This window comes from Suncus etruscus, chromosome 10 (genome assembly GCF_024139225.1).
Source record: "Suncus etruscus isolate mSunEtr1 chromosome 10, mSunEtr1.pri.cur, whole genome shotgun sequence".
Classification (NCBI taxonomy): domain Eukaryota; kingdom Metazoa; phylum Chordata; class Mammalia; order Eulipotyphla; family Soricidae; genus Suncus; species Suncus etruscus.
Window position 1 is genome coordinate 30,357,642 of NC_064857.1, and position 20,459 is coordinate 30,378,100.

The 20,459-nt window shown below is 40.6% G+C and overlaps 1 protein-coding gene across 1 annotated transcript in view; it reads left to right on the plus strand.

Annotated features, from left to right (window-relative positions):
- ARMC1 (armadillo repeat containing 1) overlaps positions 1–20,459 on the plus strand; it is a 44,816-nt gene that overhangs the window by 17,031 nt on the left and 7,326 nt on the right. The window contains exon 4 of the mRNA XM_049781837.1: positions 7,773–7,962. Within this exon, the coding sequence (XP_049637794.1) occupies positions 7,773–7,962 (190 nt within the window). The remainder of the gene's footprint in view (positions 1–7,772; positions 7,963–20,459) is intronic.

The window sequence follows — 20,459 nt, forward strand, 5'->3', positions numbered from 1 at the left end:
CTTGTTTGGTCATTGGCTAGAAAGTTCTTAGGAAGAGGGGATTCTTAGACTGAACTGTTTAATAGTGTAAAGGTTCTGAAAGCCAAAAAGCTGGTGATTCTACTTCTCTACTTTCTGAAACTGAAGGGTAAGTTCTTGTCCTTTCCTTTTTCTTTTCCTTTCTTTTCCTTTCCTTTCCTTTCCTTTCCTTTCCTTTCCTTTCCTTTCCTTTCCTTTCCTTTCCTTTCCTTTCCTTTCCTTTCCTTTCCTTTCCTTTCCTTTCCTTTCCTTTCCTTTCCTTTCCTTTCCTTTCCTTTTCCTTTCCTTTCCTTTCCTTTCCTTTCCTTTCCTTTCCTTTTCCTTTCCTTTCCTTTCCTTTCCTTTCCTTTCCTTTTTCATTTCCTTTCCTTTCCTTTCCTTTCCTTTCCTTTCCTTCCCTTCCCTTTTCCCATTCCCTTTCCCTTTCCCCTTCCCCTTCCCCTCCCCCTCCCCCTCCCCCTCCCTTCCCTTCCCTTCCTTTCCTTTCCTTTCCTTTCCTTTCCTTTTCCTTTCCTTTCCTTTTCCTTTTCCTTTTCCTTCCCTTCCCCCTTTCCTTCCCTTTCCTTCCACTCCCCTTCCCTTCCCTTTCCTTCCACTCCCCCTTCCCTTCCCTTTCCTTCCCCTCCCCCTTCCTTTCCCCTCCCCCTTCCTTTCCCCTCCCCCTTCCCTTCCCCTCCCCCTTCCCTTCCCTTCCCTTCCCTTCCCTTCCCTTCCCTTCCCTTCCCTTCCCTTCCCTTCCCTTCTCCCTTCCCTTCCCTTCCCTTCCCTTCCCTTCCCTTCCCTTCCCTTCCCTTCCCTTCCCTTCCCTTCCCTTCCCTTCCCTTCCCTTCCCTTCCCTTCCCTTCCCTTCCCTTCCCTTCCCTTCCCTTCCCTTCCCTTCCCTTCCCCTCCCCTCCCCTCCCCTCCCCTCCCCTCCCCTCCCCTCCCTTCCCTTCCCTTCCCTTCCCTTCCCTTCCCTTCCCTTCCCTTCCCTTCTCCCTTCCCTTCCCCTTTTCATTTCCTTCCCTTTTTTCCTTTCCTTCCTCTTTCCTTCCCTTTTTCCTTTCCTTCCTCTTTCCTTTCCTTCCCTTCCTTTCTTCCCTCCCCTCCCCTCCCCTTCCCTTCCCTCCCGCCCTCCCTCCCTTCCTCTTTTTGGGTTTTGTTTTTGGGACATACCCAGCAGTCCTCAGGTATTACTCCTGGCTGTGTGTACTATACTATTGCTCCGGCCTGAGGTGTGAATTTCTTTATTAAAGAAGATCCAAGCAGTACATCTCCATTGCTATCATAAGTGGCATATTTTGCTGGTGTTAGGGCCATACCTTGCTATGTGTAGAACTTATTCCCGGCTCTCTCTTAGGGATCAATCTTGATGGCACCCAGGAATAATAGAAAGTCCTAGGATTAGACTAGGGTTTGCTGCTTACCAGGCAAGTGCTTTTTATTCCTGTACACTTTTGGCCCATATATGTGTATAAATATATAGGGGCTGGAGAGATAGCATAGAGGTAAGGCGTTTGCCTTTCATGCAGTAGGTCATTGGTTCGGATCCCGGCATCCCATGTGGTCCCCCGAGTCTGCCAGGAGCGATTTCTGAGCATAGAGCCAGGAGCAACCCCTGAGTGCTGCTGGGTGTGACCCAAAAACCAAATATATATATATATATTTTTTTTTTTTGTTTGTTTTTTTGTTTAACTAATATTTTTTCCACAACCCCACTGTGCTTTGTGGGTGGGGGCAGCATGTGGAGTTGGGAATCAAACTCTTTGCATGTCCTCATATAAATGGGATGTGTCCCAGTTCTTTGAACCGCCTCCTTAACCTTCAAAGTATATATATTTAGAACAATATGGTGATCATTGCTTGCTCAAAGTAAAAAAGATATTCATTCAATGCATGTACTATGTATAATTGACCCCTCTCATAATTTTAAATATAAAATTTTGAATCTCATTTGATTCTTGGGAACTACAGATTTGAAGATTATCTTTCAGGCTTTTAAGAGGTTACTTCTGGGGCTATGGAGATATTCCAAGAGGTAGCTACCAGCACATGCCTGATTAGTATACTGCCCAGAATTTGATTCCTAACACTGCCAAATCCCTCCTATGCCACACATATGGCTCTGGTTACTCCTATTAAGAAAAAAGGGAACCTTTGTGTACCAAAATAATTATCCTTGGTTGTTTATTAATGTATTTGAATATGTTATTGTTTTTCTCACTTGCTGTTGCTTTATTTAATTTATTTAATTTTTTGAGCTACACCTGGCAATGCTCGGGCTTACTCCTGATTCTTAGGGATCACTCCTGGCAAGGCTCAGGGACCTATATGGGGTGCCAGGGATTGCTCCTGATCATTGAACCTAGATCTGCAGTGTGTGAGGCAAGTGCCCTGCCCTCTACTCTCTCAAATCCCATGTCTCCCCACTCCCCCAATATACTTGTTTCTTTTAGGTTCCTCTTAAAATATTTTAGAAATCAAAAAGAAACTTTTTTGCAGGATGAATTTTTGTTTTGGTTTTGGGGCCACAGCCAGCGGTGCTCAGGATTTATTCCTAGTTCTGTAACTCAGGTTCATTCTTGGTAGGGATTGGAGAGCCATATGGGGTGCCAGCTATTGAAACCTTAGTGACTGCCTGCAAGGAAGCATCCTACCCACTGCTATTTTTCCAACCCCAGGATAAAATTTATGTGTTTGTGTATAACTCATCTAGTACTGCAGACATGTTATTTGGATAGTTTCACATTTTGACATCTGTGTTACCAGATACAGATGGCTGAATTATATTTCTTCTAACTGTACTATTTTGTGAAGTAATTGGCATCCCATTTTGGTTTAAGTCACCTTGGTAAGTCGCATTACAGAAAAATCATTATATACCCTGATTGTTTCATTGTTTCATTGTTATGGTTGCCTCATTACAGCTAGCCAGTGAGGATGGAATTTCAGTCACTATTGTGTACCAAGTTGGGCAATTTTACTATGTTTTTATAGAACTCTCCAATTAAGGAAGAATCAGAAGATACTTCCATGTGCAGAAAGATACACAAAAGAAAGGAAATCTCTTGAGGAGGGATGCTGCGTTAGTCACTGATGAGACACCTTTCATCTGGCAGTGATCAGAGGGGAGACCAAAATGTAGAAGTCGGTAGCAAAAGCGGAGGTGATCTTTCAAATAGGAAATAAACAGTTTTGCTTTTTCATATTTTCACTCTTGTATATTTTGCTGAGTTTTTAACAAATCATCTACGAACAACTTTTGTGTCTAGGTCAAATTGTTGCTTTTAAATGGACAGTTGAATTGACTTCAGAGTTAATGTTACTTCAGTTCAGAAGAGAATTATAAGTTCTTTGTCACTCAGAATGAATCTGGCATTTGTTCTAATTTTAATCTCTTCCATAAAATAACTTGTCATTAGAGTTCAAAAAATCTTTTTAATTTTTTTCCAATTTATATTTAGTTCTGAATTCCTTGGGAAGAGATTTTTTTTTTTTCAAAATGTCAACTCAGAAGAACATCTAGATTCAGTTTAAGGCATTTGTTAATTGGTGTTTCAGAAGTAAGACTTCTGGCATAATATACTTTATAAGAGCTCTTGTGAATATCTAACATGAATATGGTTTTATCTAACTATAAATAAAAGCTACTTTATTAAAATGTGGCATCACAACTTTAAGATATCTCATTTGATTTGGAGAACTTCCTAAATTCAAGATTTTAAATAATTCCACAGTGAGTGGTCTCTTCTTGCTAAAATTTGCTTAAGATTGGAGAGATAAACACTTGCCTTGCATATGCCCAACTCTGGTTTGATTCCCAACCTTACATATGTTTAGGAGAGGAAATCTATTCCCAACATCGGAACACAAATGGGTACAGCACAAACCCCTCTCATAAAAGAGGTGTGCTTCATTTCTTTATGCTTTTTTTTGTGTTTTATTCTAAATGTATTTTTTTTTTTTTGGGCCACACCCGGCGGTGCTCAGGGCTTACTCCTGGCTGTCTGCTCAGAAATAGCTCCTGGCAGGCACGGGGGACCATATGGGACACCGGGATTCGAACCAACCACCTTGGGTCCTGTATTGGCTGCTTTCAAGGCAAACACCGCTGTGCTATCTCTCCGGGCCCTCTAAATGTATTTTTAAATGACATTTTATTTTCCTCTTAAATTTATAATCTATATAAATTTATAAATCTACCCTGTATATTCTTGTCCTCTTTACACTTGGCGGTTGGTTAATACTTAAAATATTTCAAAATTGCACGACTTTTCCAATCAAGTCTGAAATCACTACTGATAGTGTAAGAAGTGTAAGGATACCTGCGAAAACGAACAAAAAGGTCTTTTTGAAGGCTTCCTCTGATACAAAGCCATCATCACTCAAAGAAAATTATCCTTGTGTTCAACAGTAACCCAGGAAAGGATCTGGTAGTGGTATAGTAGATTAAATACACAGAAAACTGCCATACTACCACCTTTGGAATTGAAACACTGTGTAATTAGAGTGTATTAGTCTAAGCACCAAAATTAAAGTATTTCTATTCATTCATTCAACAAATTTCATTAGACTTTATGGAAGCTACAGAGAAAATGTCTTTATTCTTAAAGAGGAAAAACTAGGAAAGCAAGGTCAGTGCTATATAAGCAAGAATAGGTTGTAGTTTGAATGTTAAATTAAGTTACTAGACTTGTTATGAAGGAGGCTTCATAAAAGAGGAGGTGGCCCTCGAGGAAGAAGTTTGAAAGTTTATGATTGACATGAAGCCCTTGGACTGAGGAAAAGGCATTTCTCTTTTTTAAGAGAAGGGTGTCAGCTCAGAGGCTGCTGGTATAGTTCATGAGGTGTGGGGCATTGAACTGGGGCCTCCTTCACGTAAAATCTGTGCTTAGTCCTTCAAGCTATTTCTCCAGTCAGTGGAAAATAATTATAAAAGGACAAAGTGAGGGGCCAGCGAGGTGCTGCTAGAGGTAAGGTCTGCCTTGCAAGTGCTAGCCAAGGAAGGACAGCGTTGGATTCCCCCAGCATCCCATATGGTCCCCCCAAGCCAGAGGTAATTTCTGAGCATTTAGCCAGGAGTAACCCCTGAGTATCAAACGGGTGTGGCCGAAAAACCAAAAAAAAAAAAAAAGGCAAAGTGAATTGGGACTGCTAGAGTGGAACAGATTTTAAAGGCTTTACGTATGTAAAGGGGCTTGGATTTGAGCCCATTTATTGATAAAATGAGGATTATTTTCTTTTCTTTTGGTTTTCGGGCCACACCCGTTTGATGCTCAGGGCTTACTCCTGGCTATGCGCTCAGAAATCACTCCTGGCTTGGGGGGACCATATGGGACACCGAGGACAGAACCACGGTCTTCTTGGCTAGCGCTTGCAAGACAGACACCTTACCTCTAGCGCCACCTTCCTGGCTTCAAGGATTATTTTCTTACAGTTTTGTGTACTTAGAGCTAAACCATCTGCTTAATACAGATCATATCTCTGCTATCTTATAGGCATGGTTATATGTGGCTGCTTAAATTTAATGAGAGGTAAATAACATTTATGTTTTATGTACTTTCCACATTTCAGGTGTTTAATAGCCATGAGTGTATAGGTTGGGTTATTACATTTCTATTGATGTAAAAAAAAATGTATTATCTGGGGCCGGAGAGATAGCATGGAGGGTAAGGCGTTTGCCTTTCATGCAGAAAGTTATTGGTTTGAATCCCGGCGTCCCATAATGATCCCTCATGCCTGCCAGGGGTGATTTCTGAACATAGAGCCAGGAGTAACCCCTGAGCGCTGCCTGCTGTGATCCAAAAACCAAAAAAAAAAAAAAAAAAAAAAAAAAAAAAGAAAAATGTATTATCTGGGCACTAAATTAAAAAATTTAATAATGGGCCCGGAGAGATAGCACAGCGGTGTTTGCCTTGCAAGCAGCCGATCCAGGACCAAAGGTGGTTGGTTCGAATCCCGGTGTCCCACATGGTCCCCCGTGCCTGCCAGGAGCTATTTCTGAGCAGACAGCCAGGAGTAACCCCTGAGCAACGCTGGGTGTGGCCCAAAAACAAAAACAAAAACAAAAAAAAAAAAAAAGAAAAAATTTAATAATGAGGGGCTGGAGCAGTGGCGCAAGCAGTAGGGCATTTGCCTTGCACGCGCTAACCTAGATGGACTGTGGTTCGATCCCCCAGTGTCCCATATGGTTCTCTAAGCCAGGAGGGATTTCTGAGCATATAGCCAGGAGTAACCCCTGAGTGTCACCGGGTGTGGCCCAAAAAGCAAAAAAAAAAAATTTAATAATGAAATATTTTTGTTGGAGTTGGGTTTTATAATAAATATGCTTTGTGAAAGATATGTAAGAATGTAACTTAAATAGAATCATTTTGAATTTACTAAAAAATCTTTTGAAATAGCTAATATGAATTGCACCCTCCTAAGTTTCCTACTTTTTGATTTTTATATGTTTGTATTTTCTTTTTTATTTGACTTGTGTTGGTCTAATTTGGGCCCTGGGATCTCTTGGGGAAGTGCACTTGGCAGTTCTTGGGGATTTAGCACTACGAGGGATTAAACCAAGGTCAGTAGTTGGAGATCCAGAGAGAAGATATCACAGTGGGTAGAGCACTTGCATTACAGCCTAGGTTTCACCCCCAGTATCTCATATGGTACCCCAAGCCCTTCAGGAGTGATCCCTGAGCACAGAGCCAAGAGTAAGTCCTAAGTACTGCTGGCTGTGTGTCACCCCCAAAATCCCTCAAATCAATACCCAAAGAAACTGTGCAAGTCAGTTTCCCCTATATTATCTCTCCAGGCCCCTTCTAACTTTTAATCCACCCCCTTTCTTCACCTTTTGTTATTGTGAAGTCACATTTAGTTGTGCTCACTGATGGTTGCATACATAGTTGTGGTGTTTACATATTTAATTGTTCTCACTAATGGTTACATACTTGGTTGTGGTATTTACATATGATGGTTGTACTTATTTACATATGATGGTTGTACTGATGGTTGTACTTATGTGTTTTGATTTAAGTGATTGTATTGTGCTAGAGATTCCACAATGTGTGGGGCCATGCCTGGCATTAGACTTAAAGCTTGCAAGGTAGGAACTCTTTTGCACTCTCCTCAGGCCCATATTTATTGTATTTTCTTCAAGATCAGGTTACTTTCAAATTGTGAGTTGAGTATCAGTGTTAATCTAGGACAATATGTGATGATCATTTTATATGGGTTTCTTTCCTTTTTTTCCCCCATTTTTTGGCCCATACCCAGCAATGATCAGGGCTTGCTCCTGTTTGTGCATTTAGGAGTTACATGTGACAGTGTTTAGGGGATTATATGGTGTGCTGAGGATTGAACATGGGTTGGCTGCGTGCAAGGCAAAAGCCACTACTGTCTCTCTGGTCTCTGATTTTCTATTTAATGTTTCTAATTGTGTCTGTAGTTTGATGAATCCTTAATTTTAGTTAATGAAAGATTTAAAACACAACACTATTAGAGTAGATGTGTTTTCTACATTAATGATTACTTTAGGATTTATTAGTACTTTTTGGAAGGTCCACAGTACTCAGGGGACCATACATAACTTTGTATCAAACCGGGGCCATTTGCAAGGAGCTCAAATGCTTAACCACTGTACTGTTTGTCCAGTATCTCATTGATAGTTCTTCTAATTGAACTAAGCATCAAAATGAACAAAATGGACCTCTTCAAAGCTGAGAAATAAAGTTATAGCATCATTGAAGTAACAAGACTCATTTATTTATTCACATGTGTTTTTTTCCCAGGACTACTACTCCAGGAGAAACAAAATTACTGGCTTCTGAAATCTATGACATTCTTCAGTCTTCAAATATGGCAGATGGTGATAGTTTCAATGAAATGAATTCACGGCGAAGGAAAGCTCAGTTTTTTCTGGGAACTACAAACAAACGTGCTAAGACAGTGGTTTTGCACATAGATGGTCTTGATGATTCGGTAAGACTTGTAAACATGCATTATTATAAGATAGGAAAAAAATTGACATTAAGTAGTTTCTTCAGTGTTTCCTGCTAACCTACTCCCCCCTCCCCTAGTTTTTGGGCCACACCTGGTGGCACTCAGGGTTCCTGGCTCTGTACGCAAATCATTTGTCAGGCTTGAGGGGGACCATATGGGATGCCAGGGATCAAACAGTGTTCTGCTGTGTGCAAAGCAAATGCCCTACCCACTGTGCTACTGCTGGTCCCCTGCTAACCGTTTTTTAAAGAACTCTTTTTTTTAATTTTAATTTCTTGAAGCACTGTGGTTATGAAATTTTCATGATTTTGTCATACAATGTACACCACCCTTCACCAGTGCATGTTTCCCACAACTCCCTCCCACCCTCTCCTTGTCTGGCACTTGGCAGACAATTTTACTTCTCTCTCTCTCTCTCTCTCTCTCTCTCTCTCTCTCTCTCTCTCTCTCTCTCTCTCTCTCTCTCTCTCCCTCTCTCTCCCTCTCCTTCTCTCTCTTTCTCTCACTCACTCACACCTATTTTTTCTCTTTTGACATTGTGGTTTGCACTATTGTTAAGGAAGGAGTATATATCAGGCATATCACTTTTTATCCCCTTTTAGTACCCATTTTTGTTCAGAGTGATAATTTCCAACTATCATTGTCATAATGGTCCTTTCTCTAATTGCACACTCTTCCACTATTTGTGGCAAGCTTCCTACCATGGACTGGTCCTTCTGGTCATCCATTGCTTCTGGGTATTATTACCAAACTATCCTTTTTCTTTTATTTTTTTTATTTTAATTTTATCTTTTTCCTTCTTATATCCCACAAATGAGTGAGATTATTTTATATCTGTCCTTCTCCACTGACTCATTTCACTCAGAATAAGTCTTCATAATAGTATTGGATACTAATAAAAAGGGGTATATTGTGCTAAAGAGCTAAGTTAATCAGAGGACACAACAGTTTTAAATCCTTGTAATGTAGAGACCAAGGAGATGGCTTTATGGACAGGAGCACATTCTTGAAATTCTTACAAGTCTTGTGTTCAATTTCCAGCAATCCAGTACTGTATGGTTTCTTGGACACGGAGCCAAGAATAGTCTCCAAGCACTCCCAAATGTGGTTCTAATTGTAGGAGTTCTGTAGTAGAACTGGTAGTTTTCCAGTGTAGTTTATTCCAAGTTCATTCTAATTTTTCTATCCTCCACCTGATTTTTTTTTTTTTTTTTTGGTTTTTGGGCCACTCCCGGTGGCACTCAGAGGTTACTCCTGGCTCTCTGCTCAGAAATCGCTCTTGGCAGGCACGGGGGACCACATGGATGCCAGGATTCGAACCACTGTTGGTCCTGGGTCGGCTGCTTGCCAAGGCAAAGCCTTACCACTGTGCTATCTTTCCAGCCCTCTCCCCCAGATTTTTCTTTTTTTTTTTTTTTTTTTTTTTTTTTGGTTTTTGGGCCACACCCGTTTGACGCTCAGGGGTTACTCCTGGCTATGCGCTCAGAAATTGCTCCTGGCTTGGGGGGACCATATGGGACGCTGGGGGGATCAAACTGTGGTCCGTCCTATGCTAGTGCTTGCAAGTCTGACACCTTACCTCTAGCGCCACCTTCCCGGCCCCTCCCCAGATTTTTAGTATAACACTGTGATTTGCCAAGTTGTTCATAATACAGTAATGCCAGGAATTAAATGTTCAAACACCAGTCCAACCACCAGTGTGACTTTCTTCTTTACCATTGACCCCAATCTCTCACACCTACCACCATTGCCTGCCTCCATGCAAGTACAATTATTTCTTATTATTGTGGCACAAAGGCAAGTGGAATTATCACAACTTAGATCAACAAGGGTCACTTTGAAATGATTATGTCTCTCCATTGTTAGATTACACCTCATTTTATCCAAAACAAAGATCATCCCTGGTTTCTTTGTACCTCCTTGTTTACAACTCAATTTTACTCAAAAACAGAGATAGTTTTACATGCCTTAGCAAACCTGGACAGGACTGGCTCTGGATAACCTGAGCTATTTGTCCTTACTCTGTCCTTACTCTGTCTCTTTTTTTTGGGGGGGGGGGCACACCCATTTGATGCTCAGGGGTTACTCCTGGCTAAGCGCTCAGAAATTGCCCCTGGCTTGGGGGGACTATATGGGACGCTAAGGGATTGAACCGTGGTCCGTCCTAGGCTAGCTCTGGGAAGGCAGACACCTTACCTCTAGCTCCACCTCACCGGCCCCCGTACTCTGTCTTTACTCCCCTTCTCAAGGGTGGTCTCAGTACTCAATAAAAATGACAGTTCCTGGCAGGCAGCTCTGGCTTTATACGAGGTAGAAGATGGCCAGACTACACGTGATTTTATCCTCAGCATGGTTTGAATTAATTCCTGCAGCGATCCTGCTTCATACCTGCTCATGTGAGGTCGGAAATAAGGTGTTGCATGCATTTTTACACTCCATGATGTTACTAAAGTCAGTGACTAAGGATTTACTAGACTGTGGTTGGAGCCTTCAGTTAGACTAACTGAACTAGATAGATTACTATGTAACTTTTCCGTCACATTACTGAACTGACACAACTATAAAATATTGAAGTGCTGCATGGCCGCATGGTCTAGGATTAATAGATCTGAATAATTTCTTTACTTTTAATAGTAGCTACTCAAACCTTCTTCTTATTAATGTGCAATTTTATTTGTACCTATATTTCAATTGGATTTCATTGGGTCTTTTTTACCCAATCTGGAAATAACTACTTTTTTTTTTGTTTTTTGGGTCACACCCGGCAGTGCCCAGGGATTACTCTTGGCTCTATGTTCAGAAATCGCTCCTGGCAGGCTCGGGGACCATATAGGATTCGAACTACCGACCTTCTGCATGAAAGGCAAACTCCTTACCTCCATGCTATCTCTCTGGCCCCCAAAATAACTACTTTTTAACTGGAATATTAGTCATTTATCTTTTAATATAGTAGTTGATATGATTGAGCTTAAACCAGTCATCCTGATAATAATGTTCTGTTTGTGCCATCTGTCTTTGTTTTCTTTTTGTGGTTTTGTTTTGGGGCCACATCCAGCAGTATTCATAGGTTATTGCTGGTTTTGCTCTCAGAAATCACTCCTGGTGGGACTCAGGAGACCATATGTGATACCAGGGCTCAAACCCGGGTGAACTGTGTGCAAGGCAAGTGCCCTATGCACTGTACTATCTCTCCGTCCCCTTTTCTTTATTGTTTCTTTTGGACTAACTGAATGGTTGTTTTTTGTTTGTTTGGTTTTTGTAGGCCACAGTTGGCAATGTTGAGGGGTTGGGTTACGCATGACTGCTCTCATGGTGGTATTCAGGGAACCATATTGGATGACAGGGATAGACCTCAGTTTGGCTGCATGCAAGACAAGTATCCTACCTGCTGTATTCTCTCTAGTCCTCTAATTGACTTTTTTTAGTTATTCCTTTTATCTCTCTTATTTACTAGCTAAAATTTATTTTTTCTGTTCTCTCCTTTTCCTTCTCTTTCTCCTTGTCCTTGCCTTCTTTTCTGCCCTTTATTATTTTTATATCATTAACTTATCACAGTCTAGTTTCAATATTTATATTTGTGTGCAATATAAGACACAGAACATTATATTTCCATTTCTTTTTGTGCTATTGTTATATATTATGGTTTATTTTTTTTTGTTTTGGGGCCATACCTAGCAGTCCTCATGGCCTACTGACAGTTTAGGGATTACTTTTGGTTCTATTTGAGTACCATATGCAATGCTGGGATCTAAATGGGTCAGCAGAATGCAAGGCAAGCACATTAGCTCCTATAATATCTCTCTGGTCATTATTTTCTGGGGTCCTGGAGGTCCTTAGGGACTTTTCCATGATGCTTGATATCTCACTAGGGTTGACTGCATGCAAAGTAAATATCTTAGCTTTTATACTACCTTTCAACTCCATTCCCACTTGAAATAATTTAAATATAAATACTAAATGATATTTTGTTATCTGTAAGCATTTTTCTTTCTTGCGGGGAGGGCAATACTTGGTTGTGCTCAGGGGTTACTCCTGGCTCTGCACTCAGAAATCGCTTTTGGTAGGCTCGTGGGACCATATGGGGTGCTGAGAATGAACCCAAGTCTGTCTCAGGTCAGCCATGTACAAAGCAAACGAACACTCTACTACTGTGCTATCACTTTGGCCCCTATAAACATTATTCTGCTGGATAACTGTAAGTAGTTAATACAGATCATTCAGTCCTACATAGAATTATCCTTTCTTGATTTCCTCCCTCCCTTTCCTTCCTCCCCTCCCCTCTTCCCTCCCTCCCTCCCTCCTTCCCTCCTTCCCTCCCTCCTTCCCTTCTTCCCTTCTTCCCTTTCTCCTTCCCTCCCTCCCTTCTTCCCTCCCTCCTTCCCACCTTCCCTCCTTCCCTCCCTCCCTTCTTCCCTCCCTCCCTCCCTTCTTCCCTCCCTTCTTCCCTCCCTCCCTCCCTTCCTTTCTTCTTTCCCTCCCTCCCTTTCCTTCCATTCCTTCCCTCCATTTTGCATCACACCCAGCTATGCTCAGGTCTCTCTAGATCACCTTGCGAGGTTCTCAGGGGACTATTATGTGATGCTAGAGATCTAGCCAGGATTGACTACTTGCAAAGTAAAATGTCTTAGCTCTTGTACTACCTTTTAACTTCATCCCCACTGAAATAATTTAGATATAGATGAAAACTCTACTTCACATCACTGGTTCTCTTGCACTCTCTTGATTCATTCTTTTGATCTAAAGTTTCCTTAAACTTTTTTTCAGGTTTTTTATTTTGCAAGAGGCTCCTGGGATACATTGAGATATGCTTAGGACTTATTTTTCAACTCTCTAGTTAAGGATCACTGAGTCGTTCTGACCTGAGGAAGAGTTCTTTCAGATCTGCTTAGTTTTGTGTTAATTAAAAGAGTTCACATACTGTAAAATTTATTTCTGAGTATATTTCAATGACTTGAGTATATTTGTGCCGGCTGTCATCATCATCTCATCCCGGAGCACTTTATTATACTAGTAGAATCTATTACTATAGATTAGTAATATCCATTTTAGCAGTCATTCTCCCTAATAACTCTTGGCAACCATTAATCTTCTTTGTATCTATGGATTTGTGTATTGCAGACATTTTATGTAAATTAATATAATATGTGACCTTTAATGTCTAGTTTTTACATGGCATAATGCTTTCATCCTTGTTTTAGTGATATGATTACATTATTTTTTAATAATATTCTAGAGGAATATTTGTCCATTTGATTATAAATATTGGTTATTTCTGACTTTAATTATGATAATTCTGCTGTAAGTTTACATTCAAGTGTTTGAGTGTACATATGTTAATTCTCTTGAGTATATTTTGGGTAGAATTGCTGGGTCAGCAATTGTAACTGTTTTGCTTTTGGAAGTCACAGTCAGTATTTTGCACAGTGACAGCATCATTTTATGCAAGAGTGATCCAGAGAGACATGAGAGAGAGCTGGGTGTGATGCAAAAGGGAGTAGAGGAAGGGAAAGGAAAGAAAATAAGTGAAGAAAGGAAGGATGAAAGAAGGGAAGGAAGGATGGAAAGGGAGGAAGGCAATGAAGGAAAGATGATTCTGTCTAGGACTGAATGATCTGTTGCTTAATGGTTATCCACAAGAATAATAATATTCCCAGATAACAAAATATCATTTAGCATTTTGATGTGACTTTCAAATCTGAATGAGTAAGGGTGATTGTTAAATTTGCCGAAACATTATTAAACAGAAGTAATTCATTCATTTAATAATTTTGATTGTATGTTTTGTGCCAGATACTGTAATAGATACCCTATTAAATTTACGAATTTACAGAGAGATGTCCCATTTATTAAAATATGAAATAACTAGGGAAATAGAATGAAATAAAAATTTGACAAATGTAACTTATGCTAAAGTAGAAAAATGGATACTGGAACCAACTCTTTTTCTTTTTAAGGAAAATCTTCATTAGTCCTAGTAGGTAGCAAATTTTTTCCCCCACACCCAGTGATGCTCAGAGGTTACTCCTGGCTGTTCGCTTGGAAATTACTCCAGGTAGGTTCAGGGACCATATAGCATGCTGGAGGTTGAACCTGGGTCGGCCATATGCAAGCAAATGTCCTACCTGTTGTGCTATTCTTCCATCACTATTAATAGCTAGAATTTTTTTTTTTTAAGGTTTTTGGGCCACACCGGTTGACACTCAATCTATGTGACCTGGCTACGTGCTCAGAAATCGTTCTTGGTTGGGGGACCATATGGGATGCTGGGGATCAAACACAGGTTTGTCCTGGGCAGCCACGTGCGAGGCAAACACCCTACCTCTCTGCTATTGCTCCGGCCCCAATTGGTAGCATTTTTAATAATGCTGGATTGAATTTGCTTGTATCTTGTTTCTTTTTTTTTTTTTTTTTTTTTTTAAACACCTTGATTACGTACATGATTGTGTTTGGGTTTCAGTCATAAAAGGAACACCACCCATCACCAGTGCAACATTCCCATCACCCAAGTCGCAAATCTCCCTCCTCCCCACCCAAGCCCCGCCTGTACTCTAAACAGGCTCTACATTTCCCTCATACATTCTCAATATTAGGACAGTTCAAAATGTAGTTATTTCTCTAACTAAACTCATCACTCTTTGTGGTGAGCTTCCTGAGGTGAGCTGGAACTTCCAGCTCTTTTCTCTTTTGTGTCTGAAATTTATTATTGCAAGAATGTCTTTCATTTTTTCTTAAACCCATAGATGAGTGAGACCATTCTGCGTTTTTCTCTCTCTCTCTGACTTATTTCACTCAGCATAATAGATTCTGTGTACATCCATGTATAGGAAAATTTCATGACTTCATCTCTCCTGACAGCTGCATAATATTCCATTGTGTATATGTACCACAGTTTCTTTAGCCATTCGTCTGTTGAAGGGCATCTTGGTTGTTTCCAGAGTCTTGCTATGGTAAATAGTGCTGCAATGAATATAGGTGTAAGGAAGGGATTTTTGTATTGTATTTTTGTGTTCTTAGGGTATATTCCTAGGAGTGGTATAGCTGGGTCGTATGGGAGCTCGATTTCCAGTTTTTGGAGGAATCTCCATATTGCTTTCCATAAAGGTTGAACTAGACGGCATTCACACCAGCAGTGGATAAGGGTTCCTTTCTCTCCACATCCCCGCCAGCACTGTTTGTTATCATTCTTTGTGATGTGTGCCATTCTCTGTGGTGTGAGGTGGTATCTCATTGTTGTTTTGATTTGCATCTCCCTGATGATTAGTGATGTGGAGCATTTCTTCATGTGTCTTTTGGCCATTTGTATTTCTTCTTTGTCAAAGTGTCTGTTCATTTCTTCTCCCCATTTTTTGATGGGATTAGATGTTTTTTCTTGTAAAATTCTGTCAGTGCCTTGTATATTTTGGAGATTAGCCCCTTGTCTGATGGGTATTGGGTGAATAGATTCTCCCACTCAGTGGGTGGCTCTTGTATCCTGGGCACTATTTCCTTTGAGGTGCAGAAGCTTCTCAACTTAATATATTCCCATCTGTTAATCTCTGTTTTCACTTGCTTGGAGAGTGCAGTTTCCTCCTTGAAGATGCCTGTAGTCTCAATGTCCTGGAGAGTTTTGCCTATGTGTTGTTCTATATATCTTATGGTTTGGGGTCTGATATCGAGGTCGTTAATCCATTTGGATTTTACCTTCGTACATGATGTTAGCTGGGGGTCTAAGTTCAATTTTTTGCAAGTGGCTAGCCAGTTGTGCCAACACCACTTGTTGAAGAGGCTTTCCTTGCTCCATTTAGGGTTTCCTGCTCCTTTATCAAAAATTAGGTGATTGTATTTCTGGGGAACATTTTCTGAGTATTCAAGCCTATTCCACTGATCTGAGGGTCTGTCCTTATTCCAATACCATGCTGTTTTGATAACTATTGCTTTGTAGTAAAGTTTAAAGTTGGGGAAAGTAATTCCTCCCATATTCTTTTTCCCAATGATTGCTTTAGCTATTCTAGGGTGTTTATTGTTCCAAACAAATTTCAAAAGTGCCTGATCTACCTCTTTGAAGAATGTCATAGGTATCTTTAGAGGGATAGCGTTGAATCTGTATAACGCCTTGGGGAGTATTGCCATTTTGATGATGTTAATCCTGCCAATCCATGAGCAGGGTATGTGTTTCCATTTCTGCGTGTCCTCTCTTATTTCTTGGAGCAGAGTTTTATAGTTTTCTTTGTATAGGTCCTTCACATTTTTTAGTCAAGTTGATTCCAAGATATTTGAGTTTGTGTGGCACTATTGTGAGTGGGGTTGTTTTCTTAATGTCCATTTCTTCTTTATTACTATTGGTGTATAGAAAGGTCATTGATTTTTGTGTGTTAATTTTGTAGCCTGCCACCTTGCTATATGAGTCTATTGTTTCTAGAAGCTTTTTGATAGAGTCTTTAGGGTTTCAAAGTAGAGCATCATGTCATCTGCAAACAGTGAGAGCTTGACTTCTTCCTTTTCCTATCTGGATTCCCTTGATATCTTTTTCTTGCCTAATCGCTATAGCAAGTACTTCCAGTGCTATGTTGAATAGGAGTGGTGAGAGAGGACAGCTTGTCTTGTGCCAGAATTTAGAGGGAAGGCTTTTAGTTTTTCTCCATTGAGGATAATATTTGCCACTGGCTTGTGGTAGATGGCCTTCACTATATTGAGAAAGGTTCCTTCCATTCCCATCTTGCTGAGAGTTTTGATCAAGAATGGGTGTTGGACCTTGTCAAATGCTTTCTCTGCATCTATTGATATAATCATGTGGTTTTTATTTTTCTTGTTGTTGATGTTGTGTATTATGTTGATAGACTTACGGATGTTAAACCATCCTTGCATTCCTGGGATGAAACCTACTTGATCGTAGTGGATGATCTTCTTAATGAGGTATTGAATCCTATTTGCCAGGATTTTGTTGAGGATCTTTGCATCTGCATTCATCAGCGATATTGGTCTGTAATTTTCTTTTTTCGTAGCATCTCTGTCTGGTTTAGGTATTAGGGTGATGTTGGCTTCATAAAAGCTGTTTGGCAGTGTTTCCATTTGTTCAATTTCATGAAAGAGTCTTGCCCAGGATTGGTAGTAGTTCCCTCTTGGAAAGTTTGAAAGAATTCATTAGTGAATCCATCTGGGCCTGGGCTTTTGTTTTTGGGCAGACTTTTGATTACCATTTTTATTTCATCAATGGTGATGGGGGTGTTTTAGATATGCTACATCCTCTTCCTTCAACCGTGGAAGATTATAAGAGTTCAAGAATTTATCCATTTCTTCCAGGTTCTCATTTTTAGTGGCATAGAGTTTTTCAAAGTAGTTTCTGATTACCCTTTGAATCTCTGTCATATTAGTAGTGATCTCTCCTTTTTCATTCCTAATACGAGTTATCAAGTTTCTCTCTCTTTCTTTGTTAGGTTTGCCAGTGGTCTATCAATCTTGTTTATTTTTTCGAAGAACCAACTTCTGCTTTCGTTGATCTTTCGGATTGTTTTTTGGGTTTCCACTTCGTTGATTTCTGCTCTCAGCTTTGTTATTTCCTTCTGTCTTCCTATTTTTGGGTCCTTTTGTTGAGTACTTTCTAGTTCTATTAGCTGTGTCATTAAGCTACTCAGGTAAGCTCCTTCTTCCTGATGTGTGCTTGCAAAGCTATAAATTTTCCTCTCAGTACTACTTTTGCTGTGTCCCATAAGTTCTGATAGTTTGTGTCTTTATTGTCATTTGTTTCCAGGAACCTTTTGATTTCCTTCTTGATTTCATCTCGGACCCACTGGTTATTGAGTATGAGGCTGTTTAACTTCCAGGTGTTAAAGTTTTTCTTCTGAGTCCCTTTGGATTTCACAAATAATTTCAGAGCCTTGTGGTCAGCGAAGGTAGTCTGCAAAATTTCTATCCTCTTGATATTATGGAGGTATGTTTTATGTGCCAGCATGTAGTCTATCCTGGAGAATGTCCCATGTACATTGGAGAAGAATGTGTATCCAGGTTTCTGGGGATGGAGTGTCCTATATATATCCATTAGGCCTCTTCCATTTCTCTCCTCAGATCGAGTATATTCTTGTTAGGTTTCAGTCTGGTTGACCTATCCAGTGTTGACAAAGCAGTGTTGAGGTCCCCCACAATTATTGTGTTGTTATTGATATTATTTTTCAGATTTGTCAACAGTTGTTTTAAATATTTTGCTGGCCCCTCATTTGGTGCATATATGTTTAGGAGAGTTATTTCTTCCTGCTCTACATACCCCTTGATTAATATAAAATGTCCATCTTTGTCCCTCACAACCTTCCTGAGTATAAAGTTTGCATTATCTGATATTAGTATGGCCACTCCAGCTTTTTTTTTTTTTTCTTTTTTTTCTTTTTTTTTCTTTTTGGTTTTTGGGTCACACCCGGCGTTGCTCAGGGGTTACTCCTGGCTGTCTGCTCAGAAATAGCTCCTGGCAGGCACAGGGGACCATATGGGACACCGGGATTCGAACCAACCACCTTTGGTCCTGGATCAGCTGCTTGCAAGGCAAACACCGCTGTGCTATCTCTCCGGGCCCATGGCCACTCCAGCTTTTTTATGGGTGTTGTTTGCTTGGATAACTTTTCTCCAGCCTTTTATTTTGAGTCTATGTTTGTTCTGACTATTCAGGTGCGTTTCTTGTAGGCAGCAGAAGGTTGGATTGAGTTTTTTGATCCATTTAGCCACTCTGTGTCTCTTAACTGGTGCATTTAGTCCATTGACGTTGAGAGAAAGAATTGTCCTGGGATTTAATGCCATCTTCATATCGAAATTTGGTGTGTCTTTTGGTTAGTCTTGTTTTAAATTAGGTCTTTCAGTTTTTCTCTTAAGACTGGTTTTGAGTCTGTAAAGTTTCTGAGCTGTTTTTTGTCTGTGAAACCATGTATTCTTCCGTCAAACCGGAAAGTGAGTTTTGCTGGGTACAGTATTCTAGGTGAAGCATTCATTTCATTCAGTCTTGTCACAATATCCCACCACTGCTTTCTGGCATTGAGTGTTTCTGGTGACAGGGTCTGCTGTAAAATCTCAAGGATGCTTGCTTGAATGTAATTTCCCCTTTTGATCTTGCTGTTTTCAGAATTCTGTCTCTATCTGTGGGATTTGTCATTGTGACTAGGATGTGTCTTGGGGTGGTTTTTCTTGGGTCTCTTTTGGTTGGTACTCTTCGAGTATGCAGGATTTGATCACATATATTCTTTAGCTCTGGGAGTTTCTCTTTAATGATGTTCTTGACTGTTGATTCTTCCTGGAAATTTTCTTCCTGGGTCTCTGGGACTCCAATGATTCTTAAGTTGTTTCTGTTGATCTTATCATAGACCTCTATTTTCATCTGTTCCCATTCTTTGACTAATTTTTTCCATTGTCCTGTTCATTTGTTTTAAGTTTTTTTTTCCAATCTCTCCTGTTGTATGGAATTGTTATGTATCTCATCTTCCACAGCACCAAGTCTATTCTCAGCTTCTGATACCCTGTCCCAGAGCTTATCCATTTTGTCATTCACTTCGTTTACTGATTTTTTCAGGCCTGTTAGTTGACATGTTATTTCAGTTTGGAGTTTTGTGATTTCTGTCTTCATATTTTCTTGATTCTTATTAGTGTTCTGTTCTACTCTATTCATGGTTTCTTTGAGTTCTTTGAGCATATTCCATATTGCTACTCTAAAGTCCTTATCTGAGAGATTGATTAGTTGGTTGGTCGTTAACTGGTCATCAGAATTGTCATCTTCATTCTCTATGTCTGATGCTGGCCTGCGTTGTTTCCCTATTGTCACACTTGTATTGTGGGTTTTTCTACGTGTTGTGGTGGTATTCATTGGTTATATGATGCAGGCAACACACTTCTCTGGCTCCGCCCTTTCTGGATGGGCCGACTTGCCTCCAAGGTAGGGGAGTCCTCCGTGGATGAAGCCTCACACAGGATCAAATCTTAGGCCCGAGCACGCAGCAGAGAAGACAGTCTGGGGAGAAATTCTTGCTTCTGTGATCCAGCACAGTTCTTAGTGTGGTTTTTTTCTTCTTGTGATGGTGTTTTTTTTTTTAGAAAGAGCGCACGGCTGCGTAGTGAAGTGGAGCTAAGTGCCTTCTGGAGCCTCTTTTCAGCCCACTCTCAGGAGGTTCACGCAACAGGATAGCAGAGAGGACACCACACAGGCAGAACTCACAGTTTTTCACAGTCGGGCCCCACTGGTCAGGCGTAGTTTTCACTCGCTCGCTGGGCAGCTTCAGAATGCTGTATTTTTTGGGTTCGCTTCCCAGGACTCTGAGGAGAGTCACTGGCTCGCTGGGTAGCTTCCGAATGTAGTTTCTTTGGGGTTCGCTTCTCAGGGCTCTGAGGAGAGCTTCCAGAGTTCAGGAAAGACAGAGAAGAGTAGGACAGGGCTCCCTTCAGGTGCTGCTCAGTTTCTGGCTCGCTGGGTAGCTTCCAAATGTAGTTTCTTTGGGGTTCGATTCCCAGGGCTCTGAGAGAGCTTCCAG